The 15,877-nt window shown below is 37.1% G+C and overlaps 1 protein-coding gene across 1 annotated transcript in view; it reads right to left on the bottom strand.

Moving 5' to 3' along the window:
* map2 (microtubule associated protein 2) overlaps positions 1-15,877 on the bottom strand; it is a 103,086-nt gene that overhangs the window by 17,780 nt on the left and 69,429 nt on the right. Inside the window, exons 7-13 of the mRNA XM_015379947.1 lie at positions 12,803-13,018; positions 9,684-10,055; positions 6,478-8,603; positions 5,346-6,333; positions 5,016-5,258; positions 2,628-2,765; positions 759-820 (exon numbers count right to left, since the gene is read on the bottom strand). Coding sequence (XP_015235433.1) covers positions 759-820; positions 2,628-2,765; positions 5,016-5,258; positions 5,346-6,333; positions 6,478-8,603; positions 9,684-10,055; positions 12,803-13,018 — 4,145 coding nt within the window. The remainder of the gene's footprint in view (positions 1-758; positions 821-2,627; positions 2,766-5,015; positions 5,259-5,345; positions 6,334-6,477; positions 8,604-9,683; positions 10,056-12,802; positions 13,019-15,877) is intronic.

The raw sequence follows: 15,877 nt of genomic DNA, 5'->3' as shown, positions 1-15,877 counted from the left end.
TTCTTTCTTTCTTTCTTTCTTTCTTTCTTTCTTTCTTTCTTTCTTTCTTTCTTTCTTTCTTTTATGCAGGACGTTATTGCTAACCAGTCTCTTTGCTTCTCTAGCTGACTCGGCTCTGCCGAGGGCCCCCAATTTACAGTACACACACACACACATATATATATATATATATATATATATATATATATATATATATATATATATATATATATATATATATGCAAATTGTAATGAAATGTTAAATGTTGGAACTGTAACTGTACAGTCATATGTTTACATCACTTTATCACTGCTGCTTACCTTTATCAAGGCTGCACTTTAAAAAATGAAGTAGTCTAGAGAGCTGTACTTAAAGAAATATCTCTTTCTTTACACCTGTGTGTATAAAATGACAAAATATCTCTGTCTAAGTCTAAAAAGTATCCATTTAAGCAACGATTTTAGAGGTCTCTGACATGGTGCATTAAATATTACAAGGTTGAAAATGTATTTTTTTTACTTTGTGACAATTTCCTAAAAATAATGGCATCCTGATGGGACAAGCTGTGATGAACTCCCTTTGTAATTGTTTCAGAAAATAAGGTAATGTCTTTTTCATTACTCTGACCTCAAGCAAAGCACCTTTCCAATATATTATCATCATTCATTATAGTTTGTTTCCATTGTTATTTAGTAGCTGTGTTTCTCAAACTTTAGATGTTCAGCTTGCTGATTTTTATGCCAAATATTATGTCAGAGGTGTTTTTTGTTATACTCACTGATGCTCTGTCTCTGGACTGTCTGGCAACGCTAAGAGGTTGGCGCCCTTCTGATAGGGATTCTGAAAAACACAGATATGTGGGTAATGAAATAGGATGAATTCAGTCTCAATACTATTTAACCACAGTATAATCTTTCAATTACAGTACCTTCTTTGTCAGTTATAGAGCTCAAACATTGTATTAAACACACAGTTTACTCTGGCAGTAAGCTAAACAAGTTGTACTCAAAGTATATCCAGAATAAAGGCTCTTAAAGGGTATGTCTGCTATCTCCCCCAATCTCTGGTCAGTATATTAACAACTGGTTTTATCTGAGGTGCTAAAGCTGACCTGTATGGTTAGTAGTTAATATCAATTTGGCCAGGAATACACAGAACACTGCGGTTTGTTACATATGATGCTAGTGTTTAACATTTCCTTTTAAACCATGTGGATGTACTGGTGTGTCTCATACTTGAAGAGCACAAGGCACCAGTATGCACCATGGAAAGAAGGCAAACCAGTGGAGGTAATGTTATGCTTTGGGCAAGGTTCTGGCTTAGAAACCAGACCTGCCCTTGTTAATGGAAGTTACTTTCACACATACCACCAACTTAATTGTTGCAGACCATGAAATAGTTTTTATAGATAACATAAAGAGTTATACATGATCTCTTGGCATCTTTTGGTAGGCAATTCCAAAATAAAAAAACAAAGTTTGAGGTGTTGGCTTGTGCTCAAAACTGCCAAGATCACATCTCAATTACACATCTGTCCAATTCAATCTATAGAACTTTTAAGTATTTGCTTCTAACTTCTCAATACAAAGTAACACAGCACAAACTTCAGTGGTTGTAGATAATCCATCCATGGTATTATAGGTTCTGGAAATTCTGGCAACATAAAGGGACACAAACAGACATCTATTTACCTATCTATGTACCTGTCTGTCTGTCTATTTATGCATACAGTATATACAGGGAGGAAAATACGTATTTGAACACCCTTCTATTTTGTAAGTTCTCCCACTGCAGATCCCTCCATGGTTTCTAAGTGGGAGAGCTTGCAAAATTTTAGGGTGTTCAAATACTTATTTTCATCACCTTAAATGAATATGGTTAAACCTATATGTGGAATTATAGGCTACAAGTCATCAAATGTGCAGTTTGAGTAGGTTGCTGTTCCTTTGAGAGCTTTGTTCTTCAAAGTGTTGGCAATGAATCAAACAGATGGGAGGATTTTCATTATATAAAGCAACGATGGAAAATTATCTAAGTGGAGCATGCATCACTAAGCTGAGTGTCATCCTTGGTGACAAAGAATTTAGTCAATCAGGGGAAAATTAGGCGCAAACCGCCTCTGGGACAGAGCAGCATTACAGAGTCCTTATAGAGATGAAATATAGATCAGGAGCTTTGAAGCAACCATACACAGAGAGTAGAATAGTGCAGTTATACTGTGCTTTAAAACTTAGCAGTTTGAGAATTTGAGATCAGAAATGACCCAAACTATATGTAATATTAAGAGAGAGCACAGGTAAAAACAACAAACTAAAAAAGGTTAAGTGATCGTGGTAAGAAATAAAATCTAACCATGCTTTTATTCAAAAAGATCAAAACAGAAGGCCTAAACAGTTTAATTGAAAATGATGAAAAAAAACATTAGAATACAAAATGCTAAGTCAGAGAAACATGAAAACATTTATTTTAATCCATTTTATAGTGAATAAATACATATAATAACCCAACCAAACACAATGAACAGTAATCAAAAAAATAAAAATGCTAGCTAAGAGGAGTGCTTTGATAATGCATGATAGACGTCACAAACACTGCTGTTCTGATGACTGCTAAGGCTGTATGAGAGATATACGTAATGATAGATTACCTGTGGGTCTCCTTCTTGGGCAGGAGTGATGCTGGATGGGCCGTATGTGACGGGTTGTTGGCTTCATGGTGCTTCGCTTGGATGGAGAAAGAGTTTGAGTCTCAACTTTTTTGTTGAACTCAGTCTTCTTTATGATAGCTACAAAGTGGGAAAAAAAAGGAAATTATAAAGGGTATAGAATACTTTGAACAAACCAATGATAAGAGATTATTGTGTCATTATTTGAGTTTTTATTTTTTGGTTGCAATCTTAGAGAAAACAACTTTAAATATGGAGTATTCAATTGGAGGAAAAGGTCTGAATTATTATTATTATTATTATTATTATTATTATTATTATACATTTTTATGGATTTTTTTTTTATCAGATAAAATACTGAAATCAAATTAAAATTGTTATAATTCTCAAATGTAAACAGCCCGCCTCTAAGCCTTCTGTTTCCAATTTTGAACTAACTTTGTTTCAGGTGAATAGTTCAAAGTGTGTCTTCTGCTCTGTTATTTACCGCCCCCCTCAATATGATAAACACTTTTAAAATAACCTCTAATGCTTTCTGTCTGAGTTTATGCCCAGCTATGATATGTTCTTGTTGTCAGAGATTAAAATTTTCATGTGTGTTGGTCATGAAAAACCGCTGATGAAGGATTTTAGACCTAATTGACTCTTTTAACCTGATCCAATCAGTAACTGTTTCCACACATGAGCGAGGTCACACATTAGATATGGTTCTGTCTAATGATCTGCCTTTGTCTAAAGTAAAAAGTATTTGATGTTTATTTTAAACAAGCTTTAACTGAATCCGGTCCCCCCGTTCGTCACTATCAGAATTCTAATCAATCCTCTGATGTGGAATTTTCAGAGGCTTTTAATCAGCTCCCTGTTCCTCCTGAGGGTCCTCCTCTGTGATGATGGAGCTCACCCCATGTTTTCACTCTTCATGTTGAACAATCTTTGACTATGTAGCTCCCTTAAGAAGAAAGAAGCTCAAGTCTAAACCTGAGCCTTGGGTTAATGAGAGGACCAGGGCTGCCAAAAGGGTTCTACCTAGCAGAAGATTTTTGCCATCTCTCCTATAGCGGGTGCAAAATATGACCATGTCGCTCCTGTCTTGGCTTAACTCCACTGGCTGCCTGTTTCTTTTAGATTTGATTATTTCGATTAGATTTTTTGCCCCACCTTACCTCTCTGAGCTCCTTCAACCCTACTTGCCTCCTTGGTCCCTAGGGTCAGCAGAACAGCAGCCCCTGCAGGTACCGAGGTTTAAGAGGAAGCTCAGAGGGATGACAACCTTTTCTATCGCTGCTCCTCTTTAATGGAATAGCCTCCTGCTTCATGTTAGTGAGGCTCCTTCACTGCCAAATTTTAAAACATTGCTCAAGACTTACTTTTATTCGCTGGCTTTTAACTCTGGCAGGAATTAGTTCTTGTGACCTTGTTTATTTAGCTTAGAGAAATTATTTTATCTTTATACTGTATTTTATTCTTTTTTTGGTGTTTATTATTTTAGCTACAGTATGTTTAGCACTTTGTTTTCAGCTGTTACCTGTTTTTAAGTGCTCTACAAATAACATTGATGATGATGATGATGAAAGTGTTGCTTTTCATCAAAACAGCTCATAAACAAGAGCCATATCAATCAATCATATATGTTTGTGCTGGTGCCGTCTCGGTTTTACTTGACCAGGTTTTTCTTTTTGCATTAATCAAAAATATTTGAACTTTTTCTCTGTGTACCTAAGAGCAATTGATATTTTAAATACCTAAAATCTATGATTAATGAAATAATTAAAATAAGTCCTCATCTACCTTTATGTTGTTTTTTTTTAAAGCATAGCAATGTCCCTTAGTTTAAGCATTACAATTGATAATCAGTTAGAGACTGATGCACTGTCCGCCTTCCAGGGGTTTAATCAACTTTTGGTGACATTTTCTGCTTGCTTGCATGCGCTTAATTCCTTATTCTTATAAATATATTTCTTGATTTTATGAAAAGTGCTGTTAATACTTTGTAGTACAACTTTGAGTAAAAAAGGGTTGAAGTTTGCTTTTAGATAATAAAGCTCATAAAGAACCACAAAAGACCCTTCCTCCTCATGTTTTCTCTCTCTAAGTAGCCCTAACTCTTGGTTTCAGTACTTATTTATCATAATAACGGGAAAAAAATTTTATGTGTCAAATTGTTTTTTTTTCAGGGAGGTAGATCCATATACATATAAAACCTTCATTTACTACAGTTAATTTTAAATGAACTCACAAATTGTATAAAATGTATAGCAACTTTCTTTTTAAACAGTATGACTATTTATGATGACATAAAAATTTTATCAATTGCTGCAGTGCTTAGATTATCACATTTTTTATTACACGAATGATGAACCTTCAAATTACCTTTTTTCTTCTTGAGCTCCTCTTTGGGAATGTAGGTGGGCTCTTTTCGAACAGGTTTGCGCTCAGGGGTTGAGATGCGACCTTTGGCTCGCCCTGTTTTACTTTTGGGTTTGACAGATTTCTCTCGTTTTTCCGTACTCCGCTGTTTTGTCAAATTGCTCTGGACCACAACAGGTTTCTTAGCTGGACTGGGTACCTCAGGTAAAAGCTCGATCTGTTCTGTTGCCATACTCCTGTCATCGTCTAGTAAACAGAACATCTGATTAGAAACACTAAGGAAAGGAAATGGAGTGAATATAATAAATAACATGATACATAGAGTAATTTCACCTTGTGTGTCAACCCAGGAGCTGTCAAGGATGGAGTCATCTACTGTTGTTTCATCTCTATCATAGCTTTCAGACGGTACCTCTGTTTCTCTGGTCCGAGCTTCCTGTGCTGGGGAGGCAGGTGTTTCGGGAACTTCTCCTACTTCCTCAAGGCTTAGAGCTTCTAAGTCTGCTTCCTGAGCCAACTCCACAGATTCGTCATGTTCTTCTTCTTTTTGTGCACCAACACAAAGGGCCTCGGCCTCAGGTGGGGCTGAGAAACGAACGCTGTGACCTGGTTCTTCGGCTTCATCGATTGTTTGTACCACAGTGATGAAATCATCTTCAACCATGACCACTGATTCAATGGCGGCATGGGTCTCTGGTATTTCCTTTTGCACCTGTGCTCCTTTACTCTCCTCTTTCAATGGATCTTTATTATCTGTTTGCTGCATTCCCTCTTCTGCCACTATCTTATCTGAAGCTATTTTGTCAGTCTCAGACATTTGAAGTTGCTCTTTCTCCTCAGTGAATTCCATCACTACCTTTTCCTCATCCTCATTTTCATTTTTTCCCCGCTCCACCTTTTCCATCTTCTCTTTCAACACATTGTCTGCCGTCTCTTGTTCCATTCTTTTATTCCTTTCTCTGTCCTCTTGCTCCATATTTTCCTTTTCTTCAATTTCTTTTTGCTGTCTGTCCTCTTTTTCTTTCCTGTCCTTCTCTTCTTTTTCTTTTCTAACTTTCTCCCTTTCTTCATTTTCTCTCTTCTCCTTCTCCTCCCGTTCCCTCTCTTCTTGTTCCTTTCTTTCTTTCTCCTCCCTTTCCCTCTCTTCTCTTTCTTTCTTCTCGTTCTCCTCCCTTTCCCTCTCTTCTCTTTCTTTCTTCTCTTTCTCCTCCCTTTCCCTCTCTTCTCTTTCCATTCTTTCTTTCTCCTCCCGTTCCCTCTCTTCTCTTTCCATTCTTTCTTTCTCCTCCCGTTCCTTCTCTTCTCTTTCCATTCTTTCTTTCTCCTCCCGTTCCATCTCTTCTCTTTCAATTCTTTCTTTCTCCTCCCTTTCCCTCTGTTCTCTTTCTTTCTTCTCTTTCTCCTCCTGTTCCATCTTTTCTCTTTCTACTTTTTCCTCCCTTTCTTTAATCTCCATCTCCATCTCCTCTTTCTCTTTCTTTTCTTTCTCCAATCTGTCTTTTAGCTCTTTCCCTTGAATTTCTGCCTCTTCTTTCTCTCTTCTCTCTTGCTCCTCTCTTGCCTTTAATTCTGCTTCCTCCTTGATTTTTCTTTCATCCTCTTGTTTTTTTATCTGCTCAGCTGCCTCCTTCTCTTGGTCTTCCTTAATTTTTGTCTCTTGTTCAGGCCTTTCATCTCTGCTTATTCCTGACACAGGCGAAGCTGATCTTTTCGGTGAACCATACAATTCTTTTTGCTTAAGTTTTGAGGGTGAGAGTACTGGGGAAAGCAGTTTGTCATCATCAATGTTGCTCTCTACAGATGAAGTAGGTGATGTTTTCACAGGTCTGGCAATGCGGTCCTTAGCCATCCCAGTCAGCTGATAAACATCTTCAGCATCGACCTCCTCATAGGCCTCTTGGTGCACAAGCTTCACTTTTTCTCTTAGTTCCTGCAGTTCTCGCTCCTCCTCCAGACTCAGAGGTCTGTCCTCCATCTCCAGCTTGCGGATCTGTCTCTCATAGTCTGCTATCTCAATTTCTGTCACTGAAGCTTCACCACTGGCTTGACGTTCCATCTCACTAGCTGACCTCTCACCTTCCTCCAGAGTCACAGTGACAGTTGGTGTCACGAAGGGCTCACTTGGGTGAGTAGGAGGTGTCACACTCACAGGTTTTATCAGCAGATCATTTGCATCACATTTCGTGCTTTCCTCAACTGAATCTTTGTCTCCTGCTTGGTTTTGGTCTTCCCCCTCATGAACATCAGCATCTACAGATGACTGGCTCTTGTCTTCCATGGAGGTGTCTCTTACTGCCAATTTTCTCGCCTGCTCAGCCACTTTCTCCTCTAGTACAGAAGGGGTAAAGACTTGTCGAGAGGTTGTGGTAGGACTTAGCACGTCTGCAGGGGACGGCATTGGCCCAGAATATTCACTGAACACACAATAGCCCATCTCTTCCAGCTGGCTATCACTTTTTCTTACCCCAGGACTCAGCTCCCCTGAAGTCAGATTAGCCAGAGGGTTCTCAGTAAAGGTAGGAGAATCATCTTGGAATGACTTTTTCTGGATGATTTCGGGGTCTGTGTTTTCTGATGCCAGCCTGGACCGAGTACCAGCAAGGTCTAGCATCTCTGGTAAGTCCTGTGTCATTACTGATCCATTTTTAAATGAACCTTTATTTGGCTCTGGTGATTCAGGAGATTCAGGCTCTGGACTAACTTTTATTGGTGGTTCAGCAGTTCTAGGAGGTGAAGAGGAATCGGATGTGACAGAGGCTGCAGTCTCCAGGATCAGTGGAGGGAATGATGGAGGCTTATCTACAGAAGGTGTAGAAACTGGAAGGTAGTCAGCTGACTCATCAAGACTTCCACTTGTAAATGACATAATGTCAGTGGCCAAGGGGGTGAAATTTCTTTGCCTTCCCTGTCCAGTCTGATCTGTTGCTCCAATGGTGATGTTAAGCGAGTAACTCCTCTGCTCTAAGGCAAGCTTACCAGGTGAAAGTCTGCATTCATTACTTCTATCGGGATTTGCAAACATGCCAGTGTCTCCAGACAGAGGCTTTTTTGTTTCTGGTTTATCCTTCGTTTCTACAAGTGTGCTGTAGCTGACTTCTTGGGACTTGAAATCATTTTCATTTTTCTTTTCACCAGACCGACTCAGTTCGTAATAATCCTCACCCTTACTTTCTGTACCTTCCTTAACCTCCATAGCTGAGGTTTCAAAGTATGCTGACATGCCTGACTTGTCTCTGGCCTCTCTGGTTGCATCTGCTCCTTCAACTTTAACTCCCATCGAAGAGAAATCTGAAGGGGCAGTGATGCTGCTGAATTCCACCACCTCCACTGATGGCTGTTTTTCTGACACTGTGATTGGCTCACCATATGTAGGCTGAAGTGTGAGAGATTTCACTGGTTCTTTTACTTGGGTTTGAAGATCTGGAGGCACAAAGGATGGCATTTCCATGGTTGGGCTTTCTGGTACAACTCGTTCACCAGCAAAGAACCCTTGCATCTGTGGCTCAAAAAACTCCTCAGGGCGCTTCTCCGATCCAATGCTGTCAGGGCTCATGGACTCACTCTCTTGCTTGTCTGCATCCATCTTCAAAGCTGTAAAAATATCTGTAAGTTGACTGTTTCCATCACAACAGAAAAATACTGCTTAAGCATGCTATGTACAAGGATTGTTTATTAGCCGGTCACAGGAAAAGCTTTTGCACAACCAGGCAAAGCTCTCCTTTGGAAACTTACAGCACAATGATACAGCCACCACTGAGGAGATACGGCAAGACTAACGACCCACCATGTCACAGATGGATGAAAGACATGAGATGCAGTGTGACGGAGCCGACATGAGGCAACTGTAAGGATGATTTATGGAAAAACAGTAATGAAAGATGGGATGAATATCCATGCATTTCAAATCAACTACTGTAAAAAGCATATATTTCTGTCACTCACTGAAGATCATTGCTACATAAGTTATAAGTTAAGTATAAAATTTAGAGGTTATTAATAATAGCAATCCATATGAGAATCACATGGACCATTGAGGGCTCATGACAGATCTTTAAAATCCAAAAATTACTACTTTTCTAGTGAATGACAGAGAAATGCCATATGTTCACACTAACTGTAAGGGGGGAAAAAAAGCAAATTAAGATACATTTGCTTTTTTTGTTTTATTATAATTCTAGAAATGGAAATGTTTCTACAGATTCCTGTACCAAACTGAGCAAGAGACATCAAACACAGCTTGCCTCTAAAGTCTTTATACTGAGATTGATGGTAAAAATGAGCATTTCATGTTTATCGGCTATGACTTATGATAGCATTAAATGTTCAGCACTGGCACACCAGCACCATGCCATTATGTGTAAACATAATGAGAGACTAGGAAGCTTATAAAAATGTGAGATTAAAAAGAAAAAGCATTGTCATATTAAGCATCACTTCACATCATTATATCAACACAAAACGGCCGGCCCCAAAAACTACAGCGGTAAAATAAAAAACACAAGCGAAGACAACACAAGGGAAAAATAGGTCGATTTGAACAATGTGACTCTCTTCACCAACAAGCCTGTGTTGCCTTGCAGCCACAGCAGAGCGCAGGTTTTTTGCCATTCCAGTTGAATTATAATGCTTATGTCATTTGCTTTCTTTTTGACATATATTAACTTTTATTACAGGATAGAATGCAATAACATGCAGGCAGGGAGAGCAGAGGACAGGACACACCTGTCTCATGGCTTTCCTCACCCTCTGCATCCTCCTCCTCCTCTTCCTCCTCCTCCTCCTCCTCCTCTCTGTCCACAGAGCTTTCTGTGGTTGCACAAGCTGCCTCAGACTGCCCCAGGTCTACATCCTGTGCCACCTCTAAGGCTTCTGTCTGATCTAAGGGTTCAGCTTTGGGGCTGTCCATCTCGGGCTCTTCCCCACTCCACTGCTGCTCATCAAGAGCTGCCTCGGACACTGCCGCTTCTGCACTCTCCTCCTCCTCCTCTTCCACCTCTTCCTCATCCTCCTCGTATTCAGCTGTAAGAGCCTCCATGGTCTCTTCTTTTCAAAAACAGGGTGAAAGGGGGGACACAATAAGACTACAGGCAACACAGACTTGGGTTATGTAAGAACATAACTTATGAGGGGATATATTCAACTCTGGAGGAATGTGACCCAAATAATTAAATTTTCTTTTTATCCAAAACAGCAAGAGTATGTTGGCATTTTTATATTCAGAGGGATGTTGGTGAGTTTTTTAAGTATTGTGGGAGACATTTTACTTTAGATCTGATTATGTTGTATTTACTTTGACGCAGATTCTCTGTAAGTGGGGAGGAAAAATGCTCTTACATTCAAATTTAGGAATGATTTATATACTATACATACAGAAAGAGTAGAATTAGAAGAATAAAAAACATGAATTATATGATTAAATACGCAACAATTGTAACGGTTGGCTAGATTGTTTAAAGATCATAATCCTGTGATCTTTTAATATCTTTACTGTTTCTAATTTGCTATGTACCAAGAAATAAGTGCTTCTCTCACCATGGCTAATATAAAAACAAACATGTAATAGGTCACTGAGATCAAAGTTGTAACAGTTTACTAGAGTATTTTTAACCCTATCACATAATTCCATTACATTTTTTATTCTGAAAAAACATTACTAAAACTGTAAAAAAAAAAAAAAAAAAAAAGTACAGAAGTACAGTTACATACATACATGCATATATATATTGGATATCTAAGCTGAATTACTTACTAATTTAGAGTTGCTGAAAATCTTGATTTGTTTGAAATTTTATAGATATACAGTATGTAATGTCACTATTTATGCATCATCAAATAAGCTACACTTCAATAGGTCTCAGTCTAAATACTTGTTTCTGTAAAGTAAAATACTTAGAAAAAGCTTTTATAGAAACGAGAACTGTAACAGAGAACATAGCGAAAGTTTTGGAAGTATTGGCAGATTGTTGGAAGACTTCATATGGTACTGCTAATTTAGTTAGTGTTGCTGATACTGTAAGTCAGGGTAAAACACTAATCACTAACTCAACTTATAAAAGACTGTTTTAAATATCCCATGACATCTGCCGAGGCCGACTGGTGTTCAAGGAGACAGAAGCAGAGATACAAAAAGCAACTGTAAAAGCTACCATTATATTCACAATAAGCATTGGTGGAGAAAGATGCAGTTTTGCTCTACTAAACTTCCTCCTCACCAAAACGCATCAACTAAAAAATTTGGGTTTTTGATAATCACTGATCATTTCATGTGTTCACGGCCATGCAAAGTAAGAAGCTAATAGTTACCACACGGAAGGTCCTCTAATTCTGACATATTTGGAGCTGCGGTTTATAAACTTATATCAAACTTTATTTTAATAAATAATAATTATTATTATTATAATACATACTATTATAATATTTATTATATTATATAATATTTATTTTAATAAATGTTATTAAATAAATAATATTCATTTTAATAAATTATAATATTTTACCCAATAATACAGTATTAATCACTTTGCATTGTAAATTGGTTTGAACACATTTCAATTGCTCCAAATTATTAAACAGCTAATTTGACCTCATTCTAAACCCTTCCAAATCAATATTTATTCTCAAACATAAAGTCTATGCAAAACTATATCTTTGAATAATTATGGTTTACAACCATTTTTAATAATTTTTCTATGTGTCATGATAGCTTAGCTTAGTTGAGTTACTAGTTACTAGTTTGGTCAAGAATTTTTACTGAAATTAGACAAGGAGCTGAATGTTGTTTTTTCTTAATTGTTACTACACCATTTCTTGTATCGTTCAAAGAACAACATACAGTATGAACATCTAAAAGTTATTTGATTAAATAACATAAGTTACTACAGCATTGAATTGCATATTTATTGAAAGTCCCAAACTTTGCACTATTGTTTAGTGCTATGTGTTTAAAGAAAGTTAGAGAAAAACTGTAGCTGTGGTATGGTATTTTGTCAGTAGATAAAACAAGATTGATGAATGCAATAAAATCCTATGCACATTTTTATAGTTGAAAAACAGCTAGACTGCATTCAATATTCTCTATTGCTTATCTAAATGTTTTTATATACAACTTTTGAAATGAAAGTAAAATAATCGGATGCAATAAAATATCGGGCTTCAATTCTAAACTACAAGGAAGTGTTTGTGTGTCTGTAGCAGCTAAAGTAATAGTGTTAAAGCTGTGATAATGTGTGGAGCATTACTGATGCACAAAACAAAAGTAAAAAAAAATGGTTTAATCTCAATGAATAATTCCAAGATTTGCAAATGTTGGGCGAAGGATTTGTTTCTTTTTTTTTTTTTGCTGTGCAGAGTGGCTTTTCACAGCCTCTAAGAAAGTTGTGCTAGCAGTTAAGCTTAAATCATGTCCTCAGAGTCAGCTTTTTGGGCCACAATGTTACTGATGAAAATGCTTACTGAGTGAATCACAAAAACATAATGTCATACTTTATACACATCACTGCCATGTGTTGTTGTTAACGGCGAGGCAACCACGGGTAGCGACTGCTTTGATTAAAATGAATGACAGCAAAAAGTATGACTGTTAAAAAAAAAGTCAGATTTTGACTGGACACACTTCACAAGGACACACAAACATCACGTCAAGACAGACAAAGAGACGGACTGAAGGACGGAGAGACGGAAGGACAAAAAGAAGGGAGGAATGAAGAAAGAGGGTAGAATCACAAAAGGAAAACAATGAAGGAGTGGGGAAATAAGGGGAGAATGGCAAAGAGGAACCATGCGTGGTTCACCTTCAATCTGTCTAAAGGCCACGGCGTGCCCAGTGGGGCGAGCGCCTGAGTGCGTCCACTCTGGGCTGAACAATGGGTGGTCATAGTACTCCTCGTCGGAGTGGTAGGGGTCGTCCTCAGGCACGGAAACTGAGATGGAGGGGGCGAGGAACTTGCACCTCTCCCGAGAATTTTGGAAGCGGCGGAGAGGACCTGCCTCCTCCTCATCCCCTACATCTACGAACAAGACAGACAAGGAGAAGAACTGCAGGGAAATTCGGACACAGACTGAAAGAGAGACAGTGAAAGGGAAGGAAAGAATAAAAGACGAAAATGAAGAAAACACACAAAGAATGACCATCTTAAAGGGAGTATTAGGAAATGACTAGAGTTGAGGTTTAAAACAGTGATTCCCAACCTATTGGTCCGCGTGTGCGTTGCAAGGGGTACACGAAAAAAATGTATTTATTGGGAAGTAAAATAAAATAGGGCTGGAATCTGTTTTGCTTTTTGCTTAGGTGTCTTTAAGAAAACAATGTTAAACTAATTTAGTCAGTCTGACTATAATTTTGTTCTGCATTTTGCTGCAAATTCAACAAGTTTGAATATAAATATAAGGGTGCTTAATTTTTATAAACATAGATTTATAATATGATTTATTTTTTTATTTTTTTCCATTTCTTATTAACTTCCAGGGAACATATTTATGTTGTTTTTTATTTGAGATGGAAAGCATAAAAACGCTTAATAATTAAATGCTCAAATAAAAAGATTTAGTCAAATAGTTTTTATTTTATTTTTTTATAATCAGGTATTGTAAGCTCCATCATCAATACTTTTAAAAGAGAGGCTATTTATGGTAAGACAAAATACCCAAAGGGGTCCATAAGTCTAAAAAGGTTGGGAAACACTGGTTTAAAACTTAGTTTTATCAACTTAAACCCTTTTATCAGATGCTAAAATCTTAAACCTCTTTTACTGCAGATATAAAACTAGTAAAGAAATTATGCATTTTTCAAATAAAATGTCTTTACTTTTTGTGCATTTTATTAGTTGAAAAAAAAGCCTAGAGAAAGACAAAATCACTGGTTCCACACATATTAGCCTAAGTGGCACAGTGGTGTCTCCAGTTCTCCATAATGTGAATAGCTGGTTGGAGGTGGTACCATGAAAGGCTGTACACTGACACTTTTCACAAACTTAGATCAATGAAAGACCTGAATGGTAATTTTTGGTCAAAGACAAAAAATGGACTTATGTACTCTATATACTGTAATAGCTAGGATGTTTAGATTTCTTAAGTGAAAAATTATGTAATTTAAGATTAGGATTTATTTAAATGGAGTCAATTTTCATATTTATAGCAGATGTCCAATTAATTGTACATAGTGCTGTATAAATGCAGCAATTCAAATTTAGATTTAATTTACTACTGATACATCTTATTCTTCACCATCGATAATTTAGAAACAATGACTTTAAAACGTAAATGTTTTTTTTTTCTATAAATTAGATCTTTACTTTTAAACTGGGCTGACCACAGACCCTTAGATTATTTGATTGAGGGGGTTTTGTTCACATTATTTTTAAGATGGACATTTTTTTGCAGACAAAAAAAAAATGCTTTAGAATAAAATCAAAAAGGGTATTTACAATATGAAACAGAACATAACAAAAATCTGACGAAAAAAAAACAATGAGGAAAAAGCTTGATTGAGCAGAACAAACATATAACACACAGCAACAAGAGGACAAGTAACTCAAATGAATCAAAGCTTTAGGGGCCAGCCTTTAACCTGAAACTGCCAAAAAAGGCATCATTTCACTGAAGACATGTTTTCCCTTCTATTATTATAAAACATAAACGATAGACAATAAACATTTGCAGTAACAGATTTCATTAGTTCTAGAACAAAAAAGAACATTTGATGCAAACTATAGTACAAATCTATCACACTTTTCAAAACATTCAGTCATTAACAGATGCATCTAAATACATGAGAGTTATCAAAATGATGATTAATTTAAGAGTTTCAATCTAAAAAGTGAAAACTATTATCTATTTTAATTATTATTATGCCAGAGAGTTAATGGAAAATCTGGATTTAGTTGCTCAGAAAATTAGAATTTTCTATCAAACCAATAAAAAAAATGCTTTATAGAGAAATAAGAGCTTTTCATTAGATAGTTACTGACATTAGCTTCCACAATCAGGGTTAGCTAATAAATTTCATTGCTAAAACACAGAGTGCTGTACTCAAACTTATATTATTGGAAAACTGTGTGGGAGGTAAAAGCATGCTGGAAAAAGATTTGCATACGAGAAGGATAAATGTAACCTTGACAGAATACTGCAGCAAATCCCATTACGAATTTTAAGGCAAAATGTGTGGACTGTAAGGAGAAACAGCGGTTCAAGAGCAAGAGAACAAAGCATTATGTGTAAGAGTCCGTCTGTAATTACTGTAGCATCTTAACCAGTGGCACAGTCACTTAACTAGGCATTAATTTTAAAAAATTAGGCACAAAATCAGAGTAGCTTGAAGTCATACAGTAGATCATGTTTCCCACAGTTAATGATGATCTTTAATCTACTGCTGTTGGTCCAATGTGTGTAAAAACAGGTATATATCAGGAGACTTTAGATCCTGTTTCGCTTCATTCTCCTAAATAGCAGTTATGGAAGGGGGGAGTTGATGTTCAAGCAGGACTTAGCACTTGCTTACATTGTCAAAGGTAGCTACATGGGTATATGTCAATGGTGGAAATGAAGCCGGGCATGAGATTGTACGATATTTTCAATCCTTCCTACAGCTCAAACTGTATCAGGGTTTAAAAGAAACACAGCTCACGATGTATGTTCTCACACTATGTGGCCCGACGCACTGATGTGTTATTGTACATCCAGGAACCTCATGTCGGACTCAGCGCAGAGAGATGGTGCTGGTCGGACTTGTCAGTCTGTAAGAAGAATTTGCATATACGCAGTGCTCGAAGTTCTGGATTTGATCCCAAACACCTCATGAGGGCTGACTGAATTTTAAAGATGTTTGATTTTCTCCCGACCTTACGATTCCTGATGCTGAGGTGGTCGCC

The sequence above is a fragment of the Cyprinodon variegatus genome, unplaced genomic scaffold (genome assembly GCF_000732505.1).
Source record: "Cyprinodon variegatus isolate N-32 unplaced genomic scaffold, C_variegatus-1.0 Scaffold204, whole genome shotgun sequence".
NCBI classification, from domain to species: Eukaryota; Metazoa; Chordata; class Actinopteri; order Cyprinodontiformes; family Cyprinodontidae; genus Cyprinodon; species Cyprinodon variegatus.
The sequence above is the reverse complement of the archived record's forward strand: the minus strand, read 5'-3'. Positions and strand labels throughout refer to the sequence as shown.